This window comes from Melanerpes formicivorus, unplaced genomic scaffold (assembly GCF_026170545.1).
Source record: "Melanerpes formicivorus ecotype bairdi unplaced genomic scaffold, bMelFor1.0.p_v2 SCAF_2, whole genome shotgun sequence".
NCBI classification, from domain to species: domain Eukaryota; kingdom Metazoa; phylum Chordata; class Aves; order Piciformes; family Picidae; genus Melanerpes; species Melanerpes formicivorus.
Genome location: NW_027142354.1, coordinates 29,193,780 through 29,221,459, shown reverse-complemented (window position 1 = coordinate 29,221,459; position 27,680 = coordinate 29,193,780). Strand labels below are relative to the sequence as shown.

At 39.9% G+C, this 27,680-nt stretch overlaps 2 protein-coding genes and 1 long non-coding RNA gene across 6 annotated transcripts in view; 2 read left to right on the top strand and 1 right to left on the bottom strand.

Moving 5' to 3' along the window:
* The window catches only part of LYST (lysosomal trafficking regulator), a 75,888-nt gene extending 67,915 nt beyond the window's left edge, over positions 1-7,973 (top strand). For both annotated transcript variants that reach the window (XM_068154871.1, XM_068154881.1), the window contains 5 exons: positions 2,150-2,289; positions 2,753-2,850; positions 3,884-4,040; positions 4,241-4,312; positions 5,760-7,973. In XM_068154871.1, coding sequence (XP_068010972.1) covers positions 2,150-2,289; positions 2,753-2,850; positions 3,884-4,040; positions 4,241-4,312; positions 5,760-5,898 — 606 coding nt within the window. In that variant the 3' untranslated portion in view covers positions 5,899-7,973. The remainder of the gene's footprint in view (positions 1-2,149; positions 2,290-2,752; positions 2,851-3,883; positions 4,041-4,240; positions 4,313-5,759) is intronic.
* Positions 261-12,515, bottom strand: LOC137449411 (uncharacterized). 2 transcript variants are annotated; one of them, XR_010989377.1, is made up of 5 exons: positions 12,258-12,515; positions 4,740-4,831; positions 811-854; positions 599-674; positions 261-346 (listed from the first exon to the last, which is right to left on the bottom strand). It is a non-coding gene; the product is annotated as an uncharacterized lncRNA (long non-coding RNA). The 2 variants fall into 2 exon arrangements; XR_010989378.1 differs by lacking the exon at positions 12,258-12,515 and adding an exon at positions 9,697-9,777.
* Positions 12,516-12,586: 71 nt separating this feature from the next.
* Positions 12,587-26,473, top strand: GNG4 (G protein subunit gamma 4). 2 transcript variants are annotated; one of them, XM_068154893.1, is made up of 4 exons: positions 12,587-13,013; positions 14,059-14,111; positions 19,829-19,934; positions 26,172-26,473. In XM_068154893.1, exons 2-4 carry the CDS (start codon positions 14,080-14,082, stop codon positions 26,298-26,300), a joined length of 267 nt encoding a protein of 88 aa, XP_068010994.1. In that variant the 5' UTR covers positions 12,587-13,013; positions 14,059-14,079; the 3' UTR covers positions 26,301-26,473. The 2 variants fall into 2 exon arrangements, with proteins under 2 accessions (XP_068010994.1, XP_068011002.1); XM_068154901.1 differs by lacking the exon at positions 14,059-14,111 and having other exon boundaries at positions 12,600-13,013.
* Positions 26,474-27,680: the final 1,207 nt, after the last annotated feature.

The following is a 27,680-nucleotide window of genomic DNA, read 5'->3' as shown; positions in this document are numbered from 1 at the left end:
TAAATGCTACCCAGCATAGTGAATTTTTAAATAACCTGTACTGAGATTTGGAGTCTGGTTAAATTTTTGATACTAAAACTGTAGTGCTAAAAAGAAACTGGGGCTATGATTCTTAAGTTCCCTGCATTTCCTAGACAAAAGTGATTTTTTTTTATATATTTTTTTCCCAGCTGCACAGATGTTGTCTTTGAGACTGCTGAATTTCTCAGCACTGTCAGTTTTACATGCCCCAGGCGGACTGACCTTATGCCAATTTTTGTAGCTTCTGTTGAGTCAGTTACCCAAGTTAGGGCTGCAGGGAATGCAGACGTGCTTCCTAGCATCTGTTCTGTATGCATCTTGTCAGCTGTTTGGTGATAAAGTGGACAGTTTGTTATAATGCTGTATTTGAAACATGAGTATTTTGCCTTGTTTCCCATTTATGTAAATTCAGTGTATAGGCATAAACCAGTTACCATGTTGTTGGTGTGCTGTCAGAATTAAAAAATGCTTCCATGTTGTACTTAAGATGCTGTTTTTCCTAGCTTTTATGTAAGATAGTCAGAAAACTTAAAGTACTGCTTTGAAGCTGTGATCTGTCTTGACAAATATTTCATACCTTCATGAAATCCTCAGCCAAGCGTTTCTGGTTGTAAAAATTATTCCAGCCTTCACTTGCTGACTACTAAAGTTACCTTAAAAACAGAAAGAGCACTGTAATGATTTGTTAGAGTAAAATTGGACAATGATGATAAATTTCCCACTCAAGTGCTGTAGGCGATCATTTGGAGTAGCCAGCAGAAAGAGCTACTTTAGAAGGTAGATACATACCTGCATGTTCTTCCACATCTACATACTGGTTTAGGGGCTGTCATCTAAAAGCAAGTGGGAAGTAAAAAGAGGAAGATGTGGTAATTATTTCATAGCTTATTAGACCTGAATACAATTGGTGCTGAAATTCTGGTTTGTCTCATTACAAAATTACAGTAACACAGTGGAAAAAAGTCAGTAAACCTTTGCTATTAATACTATTGAGAGAGTCTGTTGAAGGTGAATCCTAATTTCAGTTCATGTTGAAATGCAGTACAGCAGCAAACACTTAAAGGAAATGGGAGGAGCACTGTAAAAGAGTTACCAAATCAGGTCTTCAGGTAATTGGAAGTCTTGCATGTTACTCTTATGGGGAAAAAAGGTATAATTTTTCACTGAACTGAGCAAGGATTAAAGACGTATCTGCCATCTGTGTGAGATGCCACACTGTTCCGAGAATGACATCTAGATACTTAAGTGTATCTGTCTTGGATGAAATGCTTAGCAGCAAGAGCAAAGTAGCAGGTCTTCCTGTTGCCAAAAAGTATATTGACTTTTGCAACATTATATAGATTATATTGTCCTTTTTAGTGCAGGAAAGCATGTAAATTTTTGACAGAGTTAAACAGATAAAATAAAAATATACATATGCTTCTGCTTCCAAACTTTTTGTAGACCTGATAAATGCACACCTCATAAAAATGCAGACAATGTGCTCTGACATGTGAGGAAACAAGCAGAAAACTTTTCATTTCTTTTACAAAGACGATTCTAATTCCTGTACAGTGAGTTGTCTTAGTTAAAACATTATCTCATTAAGTAGTTTGCAAGTTCTGAATCATTTCAAGTGTCATTTGCTGCTTTCATTTTTATCCAGAATTTTTTATATTTAAATGTGACTTGCTGCATATTTTTCTGATTTGGTATCACCAAAAGACTTAGCATGAACTTGAGGAATTCCCACTGATTTATTGTACACAGTGATTACTGCTGAGCTGAGTTTTCTTTCTGAGTTTCCAAGTGCTTCCTCTCAATGCAAAAATACTGAGGACTGTCAATTTGCTGTCATGTGGAAAAAGTAGTTCTGCAGAAAACAAATCAGCTGGTATCAAGATGTGTAACTGAGACACAAGTACAAATCTCTTCATTTTGATTCAGTGGACATCATCAAAATGTTTGCTTAGACTAAAGCACTGGAAGCAAAAAGTTGAACATTAACAATACATATGCCTTATTGCATTATAAAGCATTAAACATAAAGCATTAATAATATTGCTAAACTGAAAACATTAAAAGCAGTGACAACCATTTATTTGAATCTAAGAATTAAACTTCATGTTTCATCTTGCTGTTTTTTCAGCCTTCAGAAATCGAAATGGAGTCTCAAGTCCATCTGTATGGTCACACAGCAGAAATAACAAGCTTGTTTGTGTGCAAGCCATACAGCATAATGATAAGTGTCAGCAAAGATGGAACCTGCATCATATGGGATTTGAACAGGTACAAGTATATATGTAATAGGTACAAATATTTTCCAATGGCTTTTTTGTAAGTACATGTTTTCCAACTTTTGGGTATCAGAGTATCACCAAGGTTGGAAGAGACCTCAAAGATCATTGAGTCTAACCTGTCACCACAGACCCCATGACTAGACCATGGCACCAAGTGCCACATCCAATCCCCTCTTGAACATCTCCAGGGATGGTGACTCCACCACCTCCCTGGGCAGCCCATTCCAATGACGAATATCTTTACCCTCTTAAAGTTAACTGAATTTGTTCCATGTATATCTTACTGTGAAGTCCAAACCCTTACTAATTTTCCATGAAGGGTACTGAAATTCCAGAATATGAAGAATACCATCATTGTGCAAAATGTTGATTGAAATCAATGTAACTCTTAGAAAGGGTTCTGGAGGAAACTATTTGAGTCTGAACTTCAAACTTGTTCTTTTTGTTTTCAGGCTGTGCTATGTCCAGAGCTTGGCTGGACACAAGAGTCCTGTTACTGCAGTTTCAGCTAGCGAAACAACTGGTGATATTGCAACAGTCTGTGATTCAGGTATATTTGGCAGTCAAGAAAGCTGTTTTGACTTGCAAACCAAATAAGTTGTGAGACTTACTATTAAATTAGTTACTGAGTGTGTGCTGATCATCTGAATGTGTTTGGTTAATGTTTTTGCCTAGCAACATAAACATTTCTCTGGAAATGATTAGGCAGATGTTTGAGTAAAATGTAGAGATATAAAAGCTAAAAGCTTGGATCTCTTCATAAATGGACTTGAACTTTCAACAGATTGCCGGGAGACCTAAATTCCATGAAGCTGGCTGCTTTCATTTTAACAGAAATTATTGAAGCTACAGTGCTTCTGAGGAGTACAGTATATTACAGGACAACAGCATTATTGTTGCTGGTTCTAGCACTTTAAATGCTTCCATACCCCCAGAAGCAAACAGATTCTCCTCCATCTTACTTTAAAGCAAATTTTGGTACTACCATATTTTCTACATAGTACTGTTTCTGCATGAGAGCATAAAGATCTATTTGAGCAGTGGGATTTTGAGCACTTCAGAATGCTCTGAAATACTCAAAAGGACCAGAATAACTGTGTGGGAAGGAATGAGTTTTCTTGGGAAGGAATGGGTTTTAAAACTGTAGCTAGATTATGATAGACTCTAATAATCCTGGATGATAAGGCTAACTGTGCTTGATACTTGAAATACTTTGCTTTAAATGCCAGCCAGAGTACAAGAACCAGCTGTTCAGAGTTGATAGTATGAATTCCCCCTTAGTGCTTCCCTGTTAGTGCATGGAAATTGGTCATTTAAGAGTAAATTTGTATAGCATTTTGTAAGTATAATGTTCTATAACGTTGCATGTCTTCTAAATCACTGAGGCAGCTTGGTGGTTTGCAGATTCCCTGTCACAAAAGGAGGGAGGAAGTAATTGTTTCCTGGGGCACACATCACTTCATTATTTAAACCTTTTTATCTTTCAAGATGTGAAACTTTTCAGCACTGAGAAGTTCTGCAGCATAGACCTAGCTGTGGTCTAGGTTTACATTTTAATACTCCCATACTGTGTTCTGTTACAGTTGGAGGGGGTAGTGATTTGAGACTCTGGACAGTTAATGGTGATCTCGTGGGACATGTACACTGCAGGGAAAGTATTTGCTCTGTTGCATTCTCTAACCAGCCTGAAGGAGTGTCTGTCAACGTGATTGCAGGGGGGCTTGAAAATGGAGTTGTAAGGTAAGTATTTTGACACTTTTACTTACTAAAATGCCTTATAACTTAGGCTCACAGTTTGAGAGCATGTAGCTAAATCTGCTGAGATACAGAAAGTGGAGCAACTGTTGTTCAGTTTCCAAGCTTAGTAGTCAGTAAATAGGTTGTTTATCACTGAAATATTTGTAAAATTAAATTGTAAGAAAAATGCCTTTTTCTTTCAGACTCTGGAGTACATGGGACTTGAAACCAGTACGAGAAATAACATTTTCAAAGTCAGCCAAACCTATTATAAGGTAAAAAGATCTCAAGTAGACAAAAGATGAATTTTTCATTTTGGGAGGTGGGGGAAAACCACAAACAACAAAACTGCCTCCAAATAAATAAACAAAAAAGAAAATTAAAAGAAAAAAATACCACCACAACTCTCAAACCAAACAAAACAAAACCACAACACAATAGCTTTCAGTGTTGAATGTGGATTTGACATGAGAACAAGAGGTAAACACCCATATCTAAAAACAGAAATGCAATCCTACTAATTATTCATGAAAGCAAAATGAGCACAAGGGTACTGTATTTGGAATGACAGTAATAACTAGGTTCTGCTGCTGGCAGATAGAAATTAGCAGGATTCCCTTGAAGTGAACAGTAACTACTTTTCTTAAGTTTAATATTTTTCCCTAGGGTCTGAGGGAAAAAAAAAACCTAGGATAATCTTACCTTTGTGAGACTCATAGTTTTTTCCTTTCTCAGAAGTAAATGACAACACTGCGTTTTCCGTTATTTTTTCCTTTTCTCATGCTGGAGGGAAACTGTAGAGAAGGGAGTAAAGAGGACTTCAGAGGAGCCTGGAAGCTCCTGTTTTGGAGTGCCTGTCTAATTTTGAGTCACCATGATGATCTATATAAGCAGTATTATTCTTATGCCATCTCAACTCTGTATTTTGAAAACAGACAAAGGATTGAGTCTTTCATATCCCCAGTGATATAGCAGTCTGCACAGAGGTCTTACAGTTATGCCAAGATGTTATCATCTTAATGTTAGCATAATAACAAATCGCTCTGAAAATCTTTTTTGACCATTGATGAAATATAATTTAGTATTGAAGCCACTAATCACCATTTTTAGAACTAAAAAACATTGTCTGATAGCAGCTATGGTCTCTAAATCCTTTAGGAAGCATAGTTCACAAAGCTTGTTGATAATGATTTAGTAGCTATTGAGTAATTTAAAGTTTTCTGCTTAAATGAGACAGAAAATGGATGCTGACCTTCATGCTCTAACATTACCCATGATATGTATGAAGGGCTTTACTATTATTAAAACTCAAGAAATGCCTGGCTGAACATAAGTTCAGGGCACATCACAGAAATGTGATGGATTTAGTTTCTGCTTTGTTAGCAAGCAAGTTCAGAGAGCACTGAGTTGCATTGCTGGAAAGTCTTCCTCTCAATGGAAGGGGCAGCTTATACTGATATTTGTTCTACCCTTTCCTTTGAAGTAGCAGGAAATGAGTACTAAAGTGCATGGCATGTCAAAGTGCTGGACAAAGCTGTAGTTCAGCCTCTTTTGTTACAAAAATGAGTAAGAAGATATATGCAAACATGACTATGTCAGTGTATTCGCTGGGGCTCACAAGAGAGCTAATCTTTGGCTAGACTCTTACAGGGTTTGAATGTTTTTCTAGCATTTTAAATAGCCAAATACGATATGAAAATATATTGTCGTCTTCTTTTTCAGCCTTACATTTTCCTGTGATGGTCATCACTTGTTCACAGCTAATAGTGATGGAAATGTTATAGCTTGGTGTCGTAAGGACCAGCAGCGCCTGAAGTTACCCATGTTCTATTCATTCCTTAGCAGCTATGCAGCTGGGTGACAACTATTTTTACTGCTAACTCATGTCTCTGATGCACTTTAAATCTGCAATAGTTTATAGAATCTCTTATTTAACTGGATTTTGAAGTAGTTTGAATGTCTCTAGAATGACTGAACAGATTGGGTTTTTTAAGAGCAGTGTAAGGTGGTTGTAAAATTGCATATGTGCATGCCCAAACTTGAAGCATATACAGGTCACCAGGAAGCTCTGGTCATATACTCCAATACCAGCAAAGTGACTCATAAATGCTCTAGCATACAAGTCAAAATGCTGCAATATAAAACATAATCATTCTTTTCAAAACTCCTTCATGGACTGAAGTATTTTTAAAAATGGATGGATCATGCATATTTACCCTCTTGTGTTGTAAAATATCAGCAGCATAAAGTTCTGTAAATATGTCCTACAATGTCAGCATATGTATATCTGAGGAGCTGAGCATGAAATAGTTAGCTCTGGGATAAGCAACCCAAAACTTAAAAATCCAAGACCACTTAAAATTGCTTTTTTTGAGGAGCAAAAAACTTAGTAGGTGCTTTTTGCACCATTTTATGGTATTGTAATGCTAAAAATTGAATTTATCTTTATATTTGTAACTTTTGCCATCTTTTCTGTAGTACAGGTCTTTACGACAGGCAAAAATCAAAGACATCTCATAGCAAAAGTGAAACAAATTGGATCATGTTTCAGTTTTGTGCTATTCACTCCCTAACTTTGTACCATCTAGCATTTTGTAGCAGGATAAATGTTATATACACGTACAACTTCCAGAGCTCTAAAATAAGTTGATAAAGGCACAGATGTTCTCATGAGCTAGTGTCATTGATGTTCAATACACTGTAAAATGCTGGAATCTGACTGCTTGAATCATCAATGTTTATAGGCATCAGATGATTTTGAAGAGTGTGCACAGTTATGCTTTGTAAATTGTTGTTTATTCCTAGATGCTGTTTTGGAGAGGAAATAAATAAGCCTCTGTTGTGAAAGGCTTAACAAATTCAAATTCTTAGGCCAGACTGAAAATTAACATTTCAGGTAATGGTTTTGAAAACCTCTAACCTGACACCATTGAATGAGTGCCTACTAGTCATGTGACTGGTCAAACAGGAATGCTACACAAGCAAAATGCAGTTACATTGTTCTTTTAAATTGCTTTGCTTTTCCATGTTGGGAACATTCTGTTATTGCCATACAGACAAACTGCTGTCTTTTCTTATGTTTAAGTGTTCAGAACACTGTATACAAGAGAGTAAACTTGTGATGAAGCTGACACACTCACAAGAAATCATCATACCTGTTTTGAAAACTGCAAGCACTTTTCAGAAATTGTTGAAACTTCCTGATTGGAGAACTTTTCAAACTAGAAAAACCTTTTAAAATATTCTCATTGTCCATGACACAGAGGCTGGTCTTTGGTTAAATTAAGGAAGTGGCTACATACTATATGACTTCCAGATTGCATATTTTGTAGCAGCATTGTATGGGATGGCTTTAGTCATGGTTTCATTGTCCAAATGTTAATGTGAGGCCCAAATACAAACTGAAAGCTTCCTGGCTTGTGTTGATGTGCTTTATGTAAGAGACAAATGAAAAATATTGTGGGTTTGGGGTGCTTTGTGGGCCTGGTTTAAGGTGTTGCTCAAAAAGTCTTATTTTTCTAAAGTCAAGTTCCACTTGTTACAAACCAATATGCAAGTTGCTGGCCTTGTGAAGAGTGCAATATTATATTTTTATGTAAAAGATTTTTTGAGGCAAGGAATATTTATTCAGCTTAACATTCTGGAACTATTAAAATAACATTGCAGAAGTATCTGTGCATGATATACTGAAATTTCATGTAAATGTCACATTCCACACTATCTTTGTATATACATTGTCACATTGTTGGATAATAAACAAATCTTTGTACCAAACTGGAATGATTATAAACATGTTTTGGAGTTAATGTCACCTTTCTTCTTTTAGAGATCTTGTACACTTCACTCCGGATCAGTTTCTCCTGGTTCTTTCCTATTTTAAATTGGGAAGTGAGGAAGTTCTGTTTATGGACTACATCAGCTGGCTGTCAAACTGAGAGCAGGGGAAAATACAAGGTTGAAAGTGGGAAACCCTATGCATACCACTGTGCACATGTCCTTCCTTCACACAGGATGCTAGACTACAGCTGCCTCGTCACTAAAGTGAGTGGTGGATGTGGGGAGGCCTGTGGATGCGGTCTACCTGGACTTCAGCAAGGCCTTTGCCACCATCCCCTACAGCAAAACTGCTGGCTAAGCTGTCATCTTGTGGCTTGGACAGCATCACTCTGTGCTGGGTTAGGAACTGGCTGGAGGGCCAAGCCCAGAGAGTGGTGGTGAATGGTGCCACATCCAGCTGGCAGCCAGTCACCAGTGGTGTCCCTCAGGGATCAGTGCTGGGCCCCATCCTCTTTCATATCTTCATTGATGATCTGGATGAGGGGGTTGAGACATTAATCAGCAAGTTTGGTCAATTAGAGGGCAGAAGGGCTCTGCAGAGGGACCTTGACTGACTGGACAGATGGGCAGAGTCCAATATGATGGCATTCAACAAATTCAAGTGCTGAGTGCTGCACTTTGGCCACAGCAACCCCATGCAGAGCTACAGGCTGGGGTCAGAGTGGCTGGAGAGCTCCCAAATGGAGAGGGACCTGGGGGTGCTGACTGACAGCTGCCTAAACATGAGCCAGCAGTGTGCCCAGGTGGCCAAGAAGGCCACTGGCATCCTGGCCTGCAGTAGGAGTAGTGGGGCCAGCAGGAGCAGGGAAGTCATTGTGCCCCTGTACTCTGCATTGGCTAGGCCACACCTTGAGTACTGTGTCCAGTTCTGGGGCCCTCAGTTTAGGAAGGACATTGAGACACTTGAACGTGTCCAGAGAAGGGCAATGAGGCTGGTGAGAGGCCTTGAACACAAGCCCTATGAAGAGAGGCTGAGGGAGCTGGGATTGTTTAGCCTGGAGAAGAGGAGGCTCAGGGGAGACCCCATTGCTCTCTACAACTACCTGAAAGGTGATTGTAGCCAGGAAGGGGTTGGTCCCTTCTCTCTAGCAACTAGCACCAGAACACTGGCTGCCAGCTGGATGTGGTGAATGGTGCCACATCCAGCTGGCAGCCAGTCACTAGTGGTGTGCCCCAAGGATCAGTGCTGGGCCCCATGCTCTTTAATATCTTTATTGATGATCTGGATGAGGGCACTGAGTCCATCATCAGTAAATTTGCTGCTGATACCAAGCTGGGGGCCGGAGTTGATCTGCTGGAGGGTAGAGAGGCTCTGCAGAGGGACCTCGACAGGCTCGACAGATGGGCAGAATCCAACGGCATGAGATTTAACACATCCAAGTGCCGCGTTCTGCACATTGGCCACAACAACCCCATGCAGTGCTACAGGCTGGGGTCAGAGTGGCTGGAGAGCAGCCAGGCAGAGAGGGACCTGGGGGTACTGGTTGATCGCAGGCTGAACATGAGCCTGCAGTGTGCCCAGGCAGCCAAGATGGCCAATGGTGTCCTGGCCTGCATCAGGAACAATGTGGCCAGCAGGAGCAGGGAGGTCATTCTGCCCCTATACACTGCACTGGTTAGGCCACACCTCGAGTCCTGTGTCCAGTTCTGGGCCCCTCAGTTTAGGAAGGAGGTTGACTTGCTGGAATGAGTCCAGAGAAGAGCAACAAAGTTGGTGAGGCATTTGGAACACAAGCCCTATGAGGAGAGGCTGAGGGAGCTGGGGTTGCTCAGCCTGGAGAAGAGGAGACTCAGGGGTGACCTTATCACTCTCTACAACTACCTGAAAGGAGGTTGTATACAGGCGGATGATGGTCTCTTCTCCCAGGCACCCAGTACCAGAACAAGAGGACACAGTCTCAGGCTGCACCAGGGGAGGTTCAGGTTGGATGTTAGGAAGAAGTTCTATACAGAAAGAGTGATTGCCCATTGGAATGGGCTGCCCGGGGAGGTGGTGGAGTTGCCGTCATTGGAGGTGTTCAGGAGGAGACTTGATGGGGTACTTGGTGCCATGGGTTAGCTGTTTAGGTGGGTTGGATTGGTTGATGGGTTGGACGTGATGATCTTGAAGGTCTCTTCCAACCTGGTTTGGTTTATTCTATTCTAAACAAGAGGACACAGTCTCAAGATGTGCCAAGGGAAGTTTAGGCTGGAGGTGAGGAGAAAGTTCTTCACTGAGAGAGTCGTTCGTCATTGGAATGTGCTGCCCAGGGAGGTGGTGGAGTCACCATCCCTGGAGGTGTTCAAGAGGGGATTAGACGTGGCACTTGGTGCCATGGTCTAGTCATGAGGTCTGTGGTGACAGGTTGGACTCGATGATCTTTGAGGTCTCTTCCGACATTGGTGATACTGTGAGGGCAAGTGACAGGTCAGGATGTAACAGACACATACTTGAACATAGGAAGTTCCCCCTACACAGGAGAAGGAACTTCTTTACTTTGGGGGCACTGGAGTGGGCTACCCAAAGAGGTGGTGGATTCTCCATCTCTGAAGTCATTCAAAACCCAACTGGACCCAGTCCTGTGCAACTTGTTCTAAGTGCACCTGCTCTGGTAGAGGGGTTGGACTTAGATGATCTCCAGAAGTCCCTTTCAACCCCTACTATTGTGTGAGTCTATGAAAATTTGACTAAGATGGGGAGAGTCAGAAAAGCAACTCTAGATTCTATAAAGGAAGAAAAAAGGTGCTGGGTGGCATTTGGATGAATGGCATCAATGCGAGCCATCTGATACAAAGCACTTCCTGTTAGAAGTCAGGGTCTGGGAGACATTCATGGGTGCATTTATGCCACTTCAAGGATTCTGTAATGAATATATCACCTGCTTTGCTGCCAATGAACTCTTAGTTTTCTTAAAGCACAAAACCAGAAACCAAGTAGTCTCCAGGATCTAGAGGTATAGTCAGCCCTGCTGCTGTAGTAAGTTACAAACCAGTGACGAATGACTTCTGTGTAGAGGTTTACTTGCCATTAATGCTCTGGAGTGGAGTCCTCTGCACTTCTGTAATAGGCTGTGTCATGTATTACATAATTTGGACAGGTCACTTGTGAAGGAGAATTAAAAACTGTGTGTGACTAGTCTAATCAGACTCTAAAACTATCCTGGGCTGCCCAGCAGAAAGTAGTTGAATAAAAACATAAGCTTGTTCAGTGTTTCCAGCTTTGACCTAGCATGCCTAAAAACAAAACAAGAAACAACAACAACAAAAAACCCCAAACAAAACCAAACCAACCTCAGAGATTCTCTAATGCAGTTGAATAAAGCCCATAAAAGCCTCATTAGGGACTAGTTCATGTAGATTCAAGACATAGCACTCCATGCTAGCTGTTAAAGATATTACATTCAGAGCATCTAGGCCAGCTCTGGTAGGAAACTCCTGGTTGTGGTGGAACAGGTGATTTTGCAAATTAAAAAAAAATATATATATAAAAGTTTATATAATATATTATAAAAATACATTTAAAGCATCCCTTTCCCCCTTATATTTTAGATTAAATAATAAAATCGTCAAAAGCCAGTGATAAGAATATTGTGTACATTCATGATAACTGTTGGATTATTTGAAGCGTACAGCACATTTTCTTTGTGTCATAGCATGTAAATCCTTTGTCTGGTAAATAGAGCCTCTTGTAAAATGATGATGCAATCAAATGTGAACGAAACAGCAGCAGCATGGGCCAGTTAGTTTTCCAGTCATTTTCCGGAATGCAGGTTAAGGTGAGCTTATGGACTCACCCATTTATATTCAGCAATGTTCACCTGCTTATTGCTACATTTTCTTCTCTCTAGTAGCCAGCTCAAAAGCCATTGACTCAGTCTTTGAAGTGGCTGCTATTGCTCCAAATCACCTTTAAAAATGGGACTCCCTCCCTCTTCTCTTTTATTTAGCATATAAATGCGACGTGGAAATGCTTTTGCCAAGAGGGAATGCACAGAAGTGCGGAGAGCAGGGTAAGAGGGGAAAAAAGGTGATAAATGTAGGTCCCTCCAGAGGGAATAACCACCTTACTGGGGTACAAAATCGATGGAATTTTGGTGATGCCCACGTGTTAATTATTGGGGCAAACATTTTTTCACTTAGAATCAGTAATTGGCACTTTAATCACTGCTCACCTTCATGGTTGACTCTCAAATGTTTAAGGGATAAGTGAATATAAAAATCGATATATTATAAATAATTGATATGTAAAAATCAATCTGTTCTGGCGTAGTAGGTTTGACAAGGTGAATGAATCCTCGCACTCCTCTTTCAGCAGTGGTTCCTTTTTCTCACAGAGCTCTTTTTATTTTACTTCCTCCTTCACTCGTCCGGTGTGAGGAAGGGACAGGGACTAGGGGCTCTTACCTCAACTGCCTGTGTCCATAAGCTTTGCCGGCTCTATGTTTTATGAGTTCCCCGTCTGCTGGAACTGGGGGCGTAGGTGGCTGTCGCAGTAAAATCGACGCTGCTGCCCGGGGCTGCTGCCCGTGCCGGAGGACGGTGAAGCTCGAAGGCAGCAGGGGACGGTGCCTCAGGCGTCCCTCACGGCCGTTAACGGCCGCATCCGCCGCGAGGAGTCGGGCGCCGGCGCGAGCCGCGCCGCGGGAGGCGCGAGGGTGGTGGTAGCCTTGGCCGCGGCCGCCCCGCCCGTCAGCGCTGGCCGCGCCATGTGCTGCCGCCGGGCGCCGAGCGGGGCTGCCAGCAGCTGCCCTCCCTGCCTGTAGCCGTACGGTGAGTGCTCCGGCGGCGCCGAGCGAGACCCCGCCTCTGACCGGGAGGAGGGAGAAGGTGTCAGGTGCCGGGATGAGGGCCGTTAAGGCGGCCGCGGGTGCGCACACCGGAACGCAGACCGGGTCGGGGCGTTAAGCCTGGCGAGTGGGCTGGCAACGACACCTCTGCACCGAGGCTTTCTCTGTGTCTGCGACGGCTCTGGTGTCCTGGGAAACTCGCGGCTGCCTTGGGCCGCCGGCTCGCCGCCCCGCTGGCCGTTGGTAAACAACGGCGCTCATACGCTGGTAGCCGCGCTTTGTGAAGCTACTCGATCGTCCTCAAAAGTCAGCGTCGGGCTTTGGGTTTCGTTGTTGCTGGCTTCGAGGGGTTCGCCTTTCTCCGGAACACCAGGTACGCTTTCTCGTTGGCGGCTCATTCATCCTTCTCCTTCAGCAGGCTGGTGTGAAGAGGCGAGAAAGTGGCTTCTTCCTGCTGACCGGTTTGCACTGAGGGAATAATAAATCTTACTGCCCAGCTGCTGCTGGCGATCATTGTTAATGTGCGGTGCTGTAGAGTACTGCACAGCAAAATAAGGTGGCACAGTGAGACAGAAAGCTTGGAATAATAACTTCAAAAATGTTACTGGCCTGCAGGCAAAGAAGTGCCAAGAGTCTCAGAAGCATTCTGTCTAGTTTTTATGTTACAATTCAGTTCAAATATACATTAAACAAAGTTTAAATGGGATAATCAAACTTTCCCTTTTAAGAGGTCAGGACTGGTTTTTTTGGAGTCGAAGAGGTAAAATAGTAAGTAGGAATCATCTTTCTGGCTCAGGTTTTCTGGATCTCTTACGGCTTGCTTGACTGTATGTGCACATAACCTGTATGTTGACAATAAATATATTGCATACAAAGATTTTCCTTGTATAATGTCACACTGGTTCAGCCATTGTTTCCTGAGATTTTTAAATGTGGAGAAGCAAGGTGATATTCTTTGATAAAAAGATTTGGGCACAATGGCAAGAGTTTTTGGAACTTTACAGTTGGACTAGTACACAATGAAAACCAAACTGTAAGTTGGCCTGTTTTGCATTTTTGTGGTCAGTTATTTTTGAAGTAACCCCATTTAGGGAATGAAAATTATACAGTCTCCTTATCATGAACAATACTCTTGCCTTTAATCATTTCTTTTCATACCACTAAGCTTCTCCTTAGTGGATGGAATATAAAGCTCTGGCAGTTTTCTGTTATCTCTGCAGCCATGGGATACAGAAAGCAAAAGGATTCCTTAGCCTTCCTCTGTTTACAGTGCAGCATCAGGTGTGGTAAATCTCAAGAGTAAGAGCTGCGATAGTGATGCTAGCTCAGATAGCTCCTGCTCTTAGCACAAGGGTATTTCTCAAGTTTCTCTTACCTCAGTGGCAACTGAACAATTTTTTAATTTTTTTTTTTTAAAGTTCACCTGAAATTCCTTTGATATGCCTCTTTGGCATCAAACATCTGTGAGGTGGTAAGTTTTGCTGCTTATATTTGAGATGTGTTTGCAAGAGGATAATGAAATGTGGGGATCTTTCCACAATTGAGAATGTGACTTGCAGGTCATTATCCAGGAATGATTTTCACTAATGTTTCTGGGACCTAGTTTTGTGATTGGGTTAAACTTTTGTATTGTGGTAGCTTGTGTGGAAGCTATTCTTCAGAGCTGTGAACCTCAGGTTCACTAGTCTAGCAATTTCAGGCACATCACTTTAGATTGCTGAAATAAAATAGATGGCAACAATTGAGTTTAGGGCTTTTTAGATTGAATTCCACAGGTTACTCTTTTGGTATGGCACTTTAAGGTTGTACTTGGAAGTGGAATGGAAAAAATTGCAGTGCATCTTGTTATCTCTCTTTCTTGTAGAAATCTGGATTGAAGAGCTTGAAGAATATGTTTTGCTTCCATGTTACTTGAATTTTCAGACTTTTTCTGCACTTGACTAACATATGTTCATAAAGTTTGATAAATGGAGGTTGCACTTCTTAACCCTATGCAAGGTCCAGCTGTACCTACAAATATTTATGCAACTTCCTGGGTTATCATAAGTTGGCCTTTGAAGTGCTGTTGGGTACAACCTAATCTATCCTAAAAACAAATAAAGAAAAGTTGCTCTTCACGAGCACTTTTATGAGCACTGGACATTAAGACCGTTGGCAAAAATGTGTTAGCTTCACCCAGAGAAAGGGTGCAGCTGGCCAGGAGGCTGTCACTGCCCAACACTTTAGTAAATGGCTGGCTAGCAGAGTGTACCAGTCAGCAGAAACTATTTGGCTGAAAAAGACCATGTAGCTGCTGTCACTATTTTATTATAATGCAATCAGCCTTCCCCGTAAAGAGTCACAGACACTAGCTCACTGTGCTGCATAAAAATACCCTGGATAAATGAGCTCCTATATAATGCAGGTCTGCTGGCGTGCATCAGTAATGTGTAAATTGCATGTAGTCTGTTACTGTATCGGTGATTGTCAGGATCTCTGTACATTTGTATCAACCTAACTTAATAGGGGGTTGCTGGAAACACAACCAGGAGTTTACATTAGTGAACACATCTAAGTAATTTCCAGTTCAAGGCTTATTAGGTAATTTAAAAGATATAAGTTACTCCTTTTGAGCATCAAAAGAAGCTTGGTGAGCAGGTTGAGGTGATTCTACTCCATGCTGGTAAGTCCCCATCTGGAGTACTGTGTGTGTCTGGAGTTCTCAGCACAAGGAAGACATGGACCTGTTGGAGCACATCCAGAGGTGGGCCTCTACAATGATCACCTTTCCTGTGAAGACAAGCTGAGAGGGGACTGTTCAACCTGGAGAAGAGAGGCTCCAGGGAGACCTTATTGTGGCCTTTTCAATACTTAAAGAGGGCCTATGAGAAAGATGAGGACAGTCTTTTTAGTAGGGCCTTTTGTGGCAGAACAAGGGGTAATGTTTTTAATAGATTTAGACTGCATGTGAAGAAGAAACTTTTTTTATGATGAGGGTGAAACAGGGAAACAAGTTGCCCAGAGGGTGGTAGATGCCTCCCATCCCTAGAAACATTCAAGGTCAGGTTGGAGAAGGCTCTGTGCAGCTTCATCTCATTAATGGTGGCCCTGCTTGTTGTAGGGAGTATGGACTACATGATGTTTAAAGGTCCCTTTCAACCAAGTTTAGTCTATCATTCTATGACTCTGTAGGCTGCACACCCCTGCCCCCCATCCCCCCCGGCAAGATACAGTACAAAGCTAAGTAAAAAGCTAATTCTGCCTTCCTGGAGGCCTGAAGGCCTTGAGAATACTCAACTGTTTAAAATGAACTGTTGTAGGAGAGTGAGTTGGAGCCATTCACCAGGCTGCAGCCGCAAAGGAGACATGGAGAGAGACCCCACAAGAGGATGTTTGCGGGAGGAGACTTCCTCACATTTCAGGGGATGCTTGTTCAAGGAGAATGTGTAATAGATTCTCTTATTAAAATTTCCTTTTTTCTTCAGTGCTGTATTTCTAAATAACAATATTATATCATTAAAGAACATTAGTAAGATTAAACAGTATTACAGGTCTTAAGGAGAGCAGAAATAGGTCTCAGCCAAAGCAATGTCCTCTAAGAGGAATACCTTATCGCAGCCTGGTTTGAAATGGAGTACAATTCTCATTGTCAGCATCACTGCCTAGGTAGTAGAGCCTTAACAGATGTGCAAATATGATACATACTATATTTGCAAAGAGTGAGAGAAGGCAGAGATATATGTGGTTTAGGAAGTGAAATGTGTAACAGGAGAAATCTGTCTTAAAAAGTTCTGGAATCAGGCCTGTCTGTATAAAAACAAGAAATTAGATATTTAAATGGATGCTAAGTGCTTTCAGAAATATGGTAGTTAGGTATTTTGGAACAGGACAAATGTTTATGCTTCAGAGTACATACAAATCTTTTCCTCCAGATAAGTGGGAATTTTCTCCAGTGGCTGAAACACCTTGTGCCAGATTTTTTTTTTTTTAATGTTGATTGTGTGAAGCCTCTTATTCTGGTTGTTCCTGACACCTTGAACTAGTTCACTAGAGAAGAACACCACATATTTGTTTTTATTTTTTTCCCTTGTTTGCTGCTTCAGAATATAGGGAAAGACATACTGTGGGTGTGAGTTTGGTTTTGAAATGTGTTGTCGATTTTAAGAAAAAACAAACTATTTTTTGAAAGCATTTTTATGCCTAGTAGCCTTTTCAGAACACCATTATGATCTTAACTCTTATTCAGTAGGTCCTTAAAAACTAGCTGGAAGCACTAGAAAAAGTGTTCTTGCTAACTTTGATGCAGTCAGTGACGGTTCAAATTGTCCGTCTGTAATGTTTACAACTTTTATGAGTGAATTAATTGCCAGAATAGCTTGTGAGATCTGGGATTCTCTGTACTGTTCATGAAGTTTCAGTTGTTTAACTCATTTTAACTTAAATGTATTATTCAAAATTAGATTTCTCATTTGCCTCTGGACATGGGTTGTGGCAAATGTAGAGATAGCTCTGTGACTTCATTTAGCTTTGACTTTTCTGGCTCTGGGGTCATTATCCTAGCTGTGGACATGATAACAAAATCTAAATGATTCATACTTGTGGGGCTATCTTTATGTAAACAAAGACATATGTGTTTATTCATGTCTTTATTAATAAGTCAAAACTTAAAAACTAAGGTTTTTAAACAAAAAGTCCAGAGATGAGCTGTAATTCAGAATCTCATGCTCTTGTGAATAATGCCTTTTATCCCTTACACTTGTTCACTGCAAGTCAAAACATGTCTGGAAATTGTTTGGAGCCTGCTGGTTGCTGGTGGGTTTTTGTACTGTACTGTACATGGTATTGTACAAAAGCAAGTTCCTTCACATGTATTTAATCCTGTCCCTTGTGAGGACTTTGAGTTAAAAGATTGTAAACCAAGACAAACAAGAAAAGCTACTGTGTTCTGACACGATTTTAATTAGTCAGAGTGCACGCAAGTGGGAGACTTGTGTTCCATTCAAATGACATACACGTACAGAAAACCTTTTATTTGCCTTGGCATACATGAAAGCTCTTGCTTTATTTGGCAGAATTAATATTTTAAGGTAGCATTTCCCCTGCCTACATTTCAAGTGCTGAAAAAGTTCGGTTTGTTTTTTCAAATGAGTGTTGCGCATGGATCACGATTGTATTGGTATTCCACCATCCCATTTTGCAGCACAGGTCACCAGTTTTATAAAGGACACGAAGCAGCTGTCTTTGCCTTGTTTTGAGCATCTGCATTTTTTCAAAGTAAAAGGAATTTAAAAGTTACTCCTTCATCCTTTTTGTGCCCTGGATTGTGAACTCCTATTGACTCTAACATGCTTAAGACATGGTATTATACATTTTTTAATATTGTTTTTGGGTGTTTTTTTTTACAAATGTATTTCCTACATCCTACCAAATTTTTGATTTGTATTTTATGCTTCAGGAATTGGCTATCAGGTAAGCTATTGACGTTCAAGAAATTAAATTTGGGTAGTTCAAGGTGTTCATTTCTTGTCCAGAAATAAAGTAGAAATATTAATTTTGAAAGACTTGAGCCTAAAACTTCGGTAGCAATGCAAAATGCCTGCTTTCATGCGTTTCCTTCTGCATCCCATCTGCTTCTCACACCCTGTGTCATTTGCACTGCCTAACTTTGGTTTCTAGCACTCTCTACTAGACTGATGTTGCTTCACGTGGCACTTGTGGCATAGCAGATATACAGAACTACAGACCAATGTTTTGGCTGATCCAGACTTCAGCACTGTGCTGGGTTGAGGCAACCCCCTTCCCCACCCCTGGCAACAATAAACACTCAGACAAACGGATTGCAAAGTGATGGAAAGTTTAAATAGAAAGCAGTGAACATTTACAGAAAGCCAAAAGCGCAGTGGCAAAGAAAGATCCCAAAACAGACCCAGAGAGATCCCATCCCCACCTGAGGGTACACCCAAGACCCCCAGGGCTCTTTCTTCCCCCTCCCACTGCTAGGCTAGTCTCAGCTGGCCAGATCTGAGACTGCCCATCCCCTCATGGCCTTGGGCCTAGCCAGGCCCAAAGTCAGGAGACATCTCCCCCAGTTACCGGCTGACGGAGGAGGAAGAAAGGGAAAGTGCTAGACTCCGCACTGCATCTTATAGTGGTGCAATGGATTGTGGTAGGAAATGCTACATAATTTCCTGTGTCCACCCCTCTGGGCTGGACTTCTGGACACAGGAAGTAAACATTGCTGGGGGACACCCAGCTCAAACTGCAACAAGCACCTACCTAGTCCAGGACCAGTCCAGGTCCTCTGTGTCTTATTTTCTCTTTCTTCATGTGGGCTTAGCCCAGCTTCCACCAGCTTCAAAATAGCAGCTGTTACTTGTGTTAGACCAGCACTGCATAACAGTGTCAGCGCAGACTCCTAACATGTGGACCACCGAGGGCGTATACATTGCAAGTTTATTCAAGGTTTGAACGTAGTCATCTTGACTGATCTGGTAACAATGCTGAGAACTGCATGATGATGAGTTGACATGCCCTTAAGACCTCAGGGAGTAGCAATACAATAAACCAAACACTGCCATACCTTGACTAGATGTCCTTTCCCACAAGCTGCAGAGCTCTTAAAAAAAATAAGGCATTCCTATACTGTACAGTATAGTGTACTGGTTTTCACTCATCTTTAGACTTCACTGGGGATGCACAAGTAAAAAGTTGGAAAACACTACATTATTTCTTAATTCATTACTTCCTTTCTAAACTCCTTAAATCTGTAGTCAGAATTTTTATTCATCCTCTGTCTTAAAAAGTCTCTTTTTCTGATGCTTGGTGAGTACAGCACGTTTCAGCGTGTTTTGATATTACTAGGTGTAACTGAGTAATGGCTGCAAGGTCTGCTTGTGAACAGCTGTTCTGCATTGTCAATCTGAACTGGGGCAACCATTTTACTCTGAAATAATGGCCACATACTCTGCATTTGTATGTTGTTTGCAGAAATTAGATTGAACACTGGCGGTGAAGGGAGCAAATTTCTGATGCGATGAGATGCTATTGAACAAGAGAACAGAAATAAGTGGTGTCTGGTTTGTATTTGTAGTCTACAGCCTGGCAGTGTCAATGCAATGGCTGGAGGTTAGATTTCAGGTCACTGTCCTCTCATTGACTGCTGTATTTGCTACCTGTACTTGTAAATTGTCTCAACTTTGTCTCTTTTAGGAAAAACAAAATGAAGGAACTAGTGTCAAACAGTACAACCAATATATCTCAAGCCAGAAAAGCTGTGGAGCAATTAAAAATGGAAGCATACATGGATAGGATGAAGGTAAACTTAGACTTATTGTTGGTATTTTGAATTCACTCACTAGTTTGTGGTACAGCCTCCCTTTAATACTGCAGAAAGAGTTGATCAGCTGAAATACAAAAATTATTTTGAGCTATAAAACCATATTCAATACTGTGAATTAGTTACTTACTAACTGCTTGATTCTAGTGAAGCAATTTCAAAAGATGAGCTTCTAGTCTGCTTCTATACTGCCTTTTACATCTGTCAGAAGTGGTATGTTGTGAAATATTTGAAATGGTCTGGCAGACCCACAGGTGCTCTTCTTTGTCACATGTAGTTGAATAAAAGTGCAGCTAAGGTTTCTTGACACTTCCTGAAGGACTGGAAGAGTTCTTAAGATATTACAATAGTTTTGACTAATGATGAAACAAGCTGAATAGCTTCGATTTGTTTTGGTTTAGCATAGATGTCATTGCATGCACGCACACACAAAAAGTATGATTGCAACATAGAGTTACAATTCTTCACACTTAATAGCCTGTTGTAGGTGACGTTTTGCGTTTATCATGCCTGTGTGGATTAAATATTTTAACTAAAGGCACCATTAAACAGACATTCTCAACATTTTTAACTAGAAATGCTTGTGGATTATTCTTGCTTGTCATTCTGCCTTCTACTAGGCTAAAATTCTGTGAATAAATCAAGTACCCAAATGCTAATACTGTAACAGAAAGTTTTAAGGAAGAAATGCTCATCTCATTTGCGTGGTTTCTCTCTGACTCTGAAAACAGGAAATAATTATTTGGAGTTGAAAGATGGAATGACTAGAAAAAGGAATCCATTTAAATAAGCCATTTTTATGCAAACAACTGTAACTGAGTTGCTATAAACTGTTGGTAGCTGATGTTATAAACTCAGTAAGACAGTTTAGAAATACTGTACATTAAATTCTTCATGTAGTCTTAAAGTCTCTTTGCACAGTCTGCACTGAAATTCTGCCTGCAGTTGGCATGAGGGCATAACTACAATGTTAATAGTATCATAAACTTGCTAATCAGAAATACAGTATTTATAATTAAGAAACATTAGTGAAATTCACATGAATAGTCTTATTTTGCTATATGAAAACAGACATTTCAGTTGCTCCAGTTTGCTGCAGTTTTTAGCAATGCCTTGTAAGACCACTGCATTTGCAAGACTATGGTTTCTGTCTTGTACAGCGTCTTGGCAAATTCAGCATGTAATAGATGCCTGTTCACAGGGACAGGCATTTCCTTCAATAAAGGAAAGTCTTGCCTTTTCAGTGATCTATGCAGTTGGTCCCCTGATTCAAATAAGCTGCAGCTGCACAAAAAACTGACAAGAAGGAACAGGCATGCATGAGTGGCAGAGGAAAGGGTTGGAAAAAAACAGGTCCTGGTTTATAGGGTTTGATATTGTTGATATTTAATAGATTGCTTTTATATAAGCAGCGGTAACTTTTGCATACCACATATTTAGCTCAGTTATGCAGATAGCTTCATTAGTTAGACGTCTTTCTGTAATTAAGAATGTTCTGTATAAGTTAATAATTAATAAATAAGGACATAGGTTATTTTTACAGCTAGTTTACTTAAAAAGAACAAAGTTATTAGCAAGCATGGCAGACCTAAAAAACAGATAGCTTGAGAGGGCAATTGTTTCAACTTTCAAAACAGCTTAGGATTAAAAACACACTAAAGAACATCTGTCTTTCAGTATTCTAAAGGTTCCTGTACAAACATAAACCAGATACAATCTGCAAAATATTTATGTCTGGATTTCTAGAATTTTTTTGAACAAGTATATGAGGGATTGTGAGAAGAGGTTAGTGGTCCTTTTATTCCCTTCTAATCTTGAAGCACTTAAGTGTGTTTCAGTATAGACAGATTTTACCAGGAGACTTCCCAGTGGTTTCAACTGGAGATTTTGAGTTCTAGGTTCATAACTGCAAAGGCAGAGAAATTAACTTACTTAATTTTTTTCTGATGTTTTGCATCTGCCAAAACTATCTAATTAAACAAAAGAGCAGTGCCTTCCAAATAATTTGAGTTTTGCAAACAGCTATAGCCAGGTAGTTATTCTTCTAACAGACAAGACCACATTGTTAACATTGAAAAGGTGTCTTCCTTATTGACTAGGGAAATCAGAAATTCCAGCTAATTTTTCTACTACAGAGGTGCTTTGTTTTCTATGCACAGTAGCTGCTGTAACCCTCAGGAGTTTGGTCTGTTCAATTAAAAATTTGTAGTTAGAAGTATGCTGATAGTTGCACATTCCCCACTGTGTTCTCAATTTTTCAACTGATTTAAAAATCAAGTCCTGTAACCAGAGCAGCAAGTAGTGCAGTGTTTTGAAGTTCCACAAAGACAACTTCTTGTTGAGATGTGAAACAGGACAGTGTAAAATGGGAGGATGAAGTTATTGATTTATTGATCAGTAGTTGGAAGGAGTATTACTGTGATGGGTTTTTGTAAACAGTCCCAGAAGGATTGTAAATTGAACGTGCAATACTCCACTGCAGAAGTAACAGCTAGTATTACGATGGAGAAGTAGAAAGCAGAAGATGGAGATTCCAAGCTAGGAAACATCATCTGAAATCAAGTAGTGGCCTCATGACTAGTAGAATAATGCAGCACCTGAAGATGCTAGCTGTAAAGTTGAGAAAGCAAAGATAATATTGATGCTTTATCAGAGTTGTGCCCAGAATGAATCACTACTTCATCTTCTCTTTGCAAGCAGAAAAGCAAGGAGGACTGTTCTGGTATTTAAGAGTCTTGGTGTATCAGTTATTTAGTTTTTTGTTGTTTTGTTGTTTGGTTTTTTTTTAATAAGAAGGTATAAAATATTCCTAACTGGGTTCTGAATAGTGTTGAGAGATAAGCAGTGGGATTGCCAATAAATGTGTGTGAATCTCTTTGTTTTAGATGTAAAGGATAAGCAGAGTGGGTGTTGTAGTAAGGATGGTAATTAGTCACAATCCATGACAAGACAGACGACATAGTAATTGCAGCATTTTGCCCTGTCATTGAAGCTTATAATTATTAGTGCAGCTAACAGGATTATGTTCTTTGAATGTTTTTATCAGCTTTGTTATCCTGAAATATAATGGTAAATTCCACAGTCCTGAGACTAAATTGAGAGTTGAGTGGCTCAGGATTTTTGGTCGGATGATGGGGGGTTTTGTTTGTTTTGTGGGGTTTTTTGTTTGGTAGATTTGGTTTTGGGGTGTTGGGTTTTGGTGGGGAGGGAGGTGGGAAAGGGGGTTTAGTTTGGTTTTTATTGGCTTGTTTCCTTTTGGTCATTTGACAACCAGATGTATTTTTTACGGCATTAAAATAATTGTATTAAATGTGAGATTGCTGTGATACTTGCACATTCCATCTCCTCTGTGCACCTTAAAAGAGTAAAAAACACAACCAAACAAACAAAACAACCAGACAAAAAAAACCAAACCACCTACTTTCTGTTAGAATTCATCAGACTAGAATATGATCATTTTCTTTGCCCACTTTCGCAGTATGTATGCGTTACTTTGAATCTGCAGACCAAGCTGTATTGCATAAGAGAGCTGAAATTATGTTTGCTTTATTTGACTATTCAAATTACATATGCTTATTTTAATTCTTAATAAAAGCTATTATGAAAGTGTCCAGCAGTATTCAGCTACACGTAAATCTAAAGGTGAATAAAAGCTATGGTCAAGTGACCTTCATTTAACTTTCTCTGTGGCACAAAGAGGATGGTCAGTAGATTATTTTGTATACTAACAAACCACAGTGTGGACTAGGAGGCATTCTCAGTGTGCTGACATAGGCTAAAGCAGTCATCTCTGCTGTAACCTTAATGCAATGCTCGATGCAGAGGTCTCACGCTGCCATTGCTCTGAATAATAACATTGAGCAGGAAACTTGCTGGAGGCAACATTGTATTTTGCTGGTTTTTTGGCCACAGCTCTGACTTTGCCAACGCTGCTCATAGCCACGGGAACCAATGTTTTCATTGCTTCTGGAATGTATCAGCAGACTTAGCACCCCTTACTCTATGCTCAGCGTTCTACTGCACAAGACTGAGCTATTTCAGTTTAAGTGAAAAAATTACCATAATTCAGTTTTATAACTACTATGATCTCAACGGGAGGCTTTCTTCTCCCCAGACCTCCTTGAGGCCGGTTTATTTTCTACTAAATTGTACTATGGTTTGCCTGAAAGCAAAGTAATTTGCAATTTAAGCACTGTGATTTTGAAGAAAGTGCTTGCTCTGCTTCATGACATTCCTACCAGCATTAAAGGACAAGCTAGATTAAAATGTTGTTGTATATCTGCTAGTGAAAATCCTTTTTCTTGTTATATGATGTCAAAGCACAGTAATGTAGAGAAACAAAGTTATGTTTACTGGGTTTACCCCTTCTATGAATGATGGTTGCAGTTGTACTTCCATGCAATAAAAAGCAACACACTTGAGCTTATCCATATATGTAACAAACAAGATAGTTTTGAAAAGGTGGGTCTGTTGAAGTTTAGTGTTGGCTCTCTGCTCCTATTGAGTCAGTCTACTTTAAAAAAAAAGTTAGTTTCATGAATAAAATGCCCTTATTCATAACACTAGTAACTGAAGATGGAATGTGCTGGACATCTTTAATGAACTCTGTCTCTGGGATGTGGATAATTAGATTACCTCTCCATTAGGTTTTAGGGCAGTAATGTTTATTATGCCATAGCACTGAAAATGTCATTGAGCTTTTTGTGTGCACCTGTGGCTCCGAGTTAGACCCGCTATTTGAATCAAAGAGTTCAGGACCCAGTGTTAAATTAATTAGAGCATACAACTACCTTAATCTGAGCTTGAAGGAAAACAGAAAAGTGTTAAATAACTATGATTGTACTGATGACTGTCATTACTTGAAAATACTTCTCCAAAATGCTGTGTTGGAACATTCCTCCTAACATTACTGGTAATACGATAACCTCCTCTTTAGTGGATGCATTTTCTGGTAGTTTATACTTTACTGAGGTACAGTACAGTCATTAGGAAAAGTATGGTTTATAGATTTTGTTCTTTTTGGGGGGCTTGATAGGAATGTCATAGTGTACCTTTCTTTGGAGAATATGATTTAAATGAACATTTGGAATGTGATAAGATTCCTAAGTTTTTTTTGTTTGTTCTTTTGAGAAGCACTGGTCTTTCTGATATCCCTGCTGATTTGCTCAGTATTCTGCTTGCATTGGCCCAGCAATCTGTTGTTCACATACAGTGTCCCTGCACTTGTGTCTGACAGGCCAATTCAAAAGAAAACTAACTTTAGGTGACCTGAGCACTTTTACTTCCTCTGCTGAGAAAATAGTCTGTACTGGGGTGCCAATCATAAATGCTTTATGCATTTAAACATTCTACAAAGACACATTTTCCTGGATATTTAATAACAAAACCAAACAAACAATTAATTGTCTACTTCCAGAAGCTAAATTTCATGTGAATCCTGACCCAGCACCCATTGACTTCATAGGTCTAACCTGAAGCCTACTACAGGCTGAACTCATGCCAAAGCAAGCAGGGTGTGGGTAAGCTAAAGCTAACAGTGATGACACACCTGCTAGAAAAAATACCAGAAATCTGATTTGTTTTTCCTCTTCTGCATAGTTGTTCAAACATGCTGACCTCAGTGTTTGACTGTCATGGTGCTCAGTAAAAAAGACATTTTTGTAAAGACTTCTTATTTCCTTTTCCTAACTATAATATTGAAAACACAAAAACTGAACAGAGAGATAGAGATAGTTCTAAATAACTTCCTAGCTGAGTAGAACAAAAATATTTCATATATGCAATCTAAATTCTTGAAATAATAAGTAAGTGGGAGTGATCTAGTATCAGCAATATTCTTATGGCACAAAGCTGCAAAGGTTACAAGATTTCAGCTGCAGCTGAAATGGTTTAGGGTTTATTTTGTTGTTTTGTGCCAACACACTGTCACATTTTTGTAGGACTTTTCAGTAAGCATAAACCAACATTTTAATTTGGAGACTTTAGAACTGTTCACTTTAGAAGTATAATAATTGATACCATCTCATGTCACTGTTAAATAACATCTATATAGGGATTAGTAGGCCTAGTAAGAGTAAATTCAGAGGTGTAGTCTGCAGTGATTCAAAGAATAAGCCAATCTACTCCTATTATCATATGTTACGTGAAGAACAGTTGTGCAATGCTGATTGTTTGGAATTAAGTGTTACAGTAATTCTCTCTATTCATTCCTATTAGGTATCCAAGGCTGCAGCAGATTTATTGGCTTATTGTGATGCTCATATTGCAGAAGATCCCCTTATTATTCCAGTACCTGCATCTGAAAATCCCTTTAGGGAGAAGAAACTCTTTTGTACTATCCTTTGAGTTGGTTTTCAATTAAAAATGTATTCTGCTACAATTTGGTATCAGTGTTGCATGCTTTTAGTTTTAATGCTTTTTGTTCAGATACAAATACTTAACCTATTAGTACAATATTTTTAGAAGGTGATCCAATTTCTGGTGAACTCTTTTTTTTTTTTTTTTTAATATATATATATGTATATATACACAAGAAAAAAAAATCAAGGCAATCCTAATCTTTCAGACCAATGTACAATAATTTCAGTTCTTCATAAAGCTTGGTTCGGTCTTAATAAAAGTATCAAATTGTAGATCTCTTTGCCAGCCACAGATTTTTCTGAGACCTAAATGAGTTCTACCCATTCTGAAACTATTTTTAGCATCCTTTTTTCTTTGGAAGGTGAATTTAATTTGTTTGCCTTTACAAATTTATATCTAAAAAGAATAGTAGGAACTTTCCTCAACTAGCACTGTTTAGGAAGACATGCCCGTGATTTATGGTGTTTGGAATGATTAGTCCTACAGTAAGTGATTTTGTGAAGACTCTAATAAACTTGAGTACAAAACCAGTCTTTGTAAAGCAACACTGTAACTGCGAGCAAAATGAAGATGTACAGTTAAACAGCAGGACTGCATCAATAAAACTAGAAAAACATGGCTGTTTTTATCTTGTTTTGAATTATAATAATTCAAATTATTTTGGAAAGTAAACTGAACTGTGATATATCTGCTGTTCACGAGAGTCTTAGTTGAGGGTATGAATCTGCCCTGATCAGTACAGAGGGGGGGGTACATTTTCTACATGTTTGTGCCTAAGAGAGCAAGGTTCATGGAGAGGGAGTGAAACAGTGAATGAATGACGCCACAAGATCACTGTGCTGTTGACAGTGACTGACTTGGTTTTATTTTGTAGCCACAGAATCATAAAATGTAAGGGGATGGAAGGCACCTCAAAAGATTGAGTCCAAACCCCCTGCCAGAGAAGGATCATAGAGTATGTCACGCAGGAAAGCATCCAGGTAGATTTTTAATGTCTCCAGAGACTAAGACTTTACAACCTCTCTGGTCAGCCTGCTCTAGTGCTATGTCACCCTCACAGTGAAAAAGCTTTTCCTTACGTTCTTGTGGAACTTCCTATGCTCTGGCTTGCACCCACTGCCCCTTGTCCTATCATTGGACATCACTGAGAAGGGCCTGGAACTGTCCTTGTGACACTCACCCTTTTCATATTTATAAACATTAATGAGGTCATCCCCTCTAGTCTGCCCCAGGCTAAGGAGACCCAGGTCTCTCAGCCTTCTCTCATAAGAGAGATGTTCCTTTCCCTTAATCATCTTTGTGGCTCTGTGCTGGACTTGTTCAAGCAGTTCCCTGTCCTTGAACCAAGGGGCCAAGAACTGTACA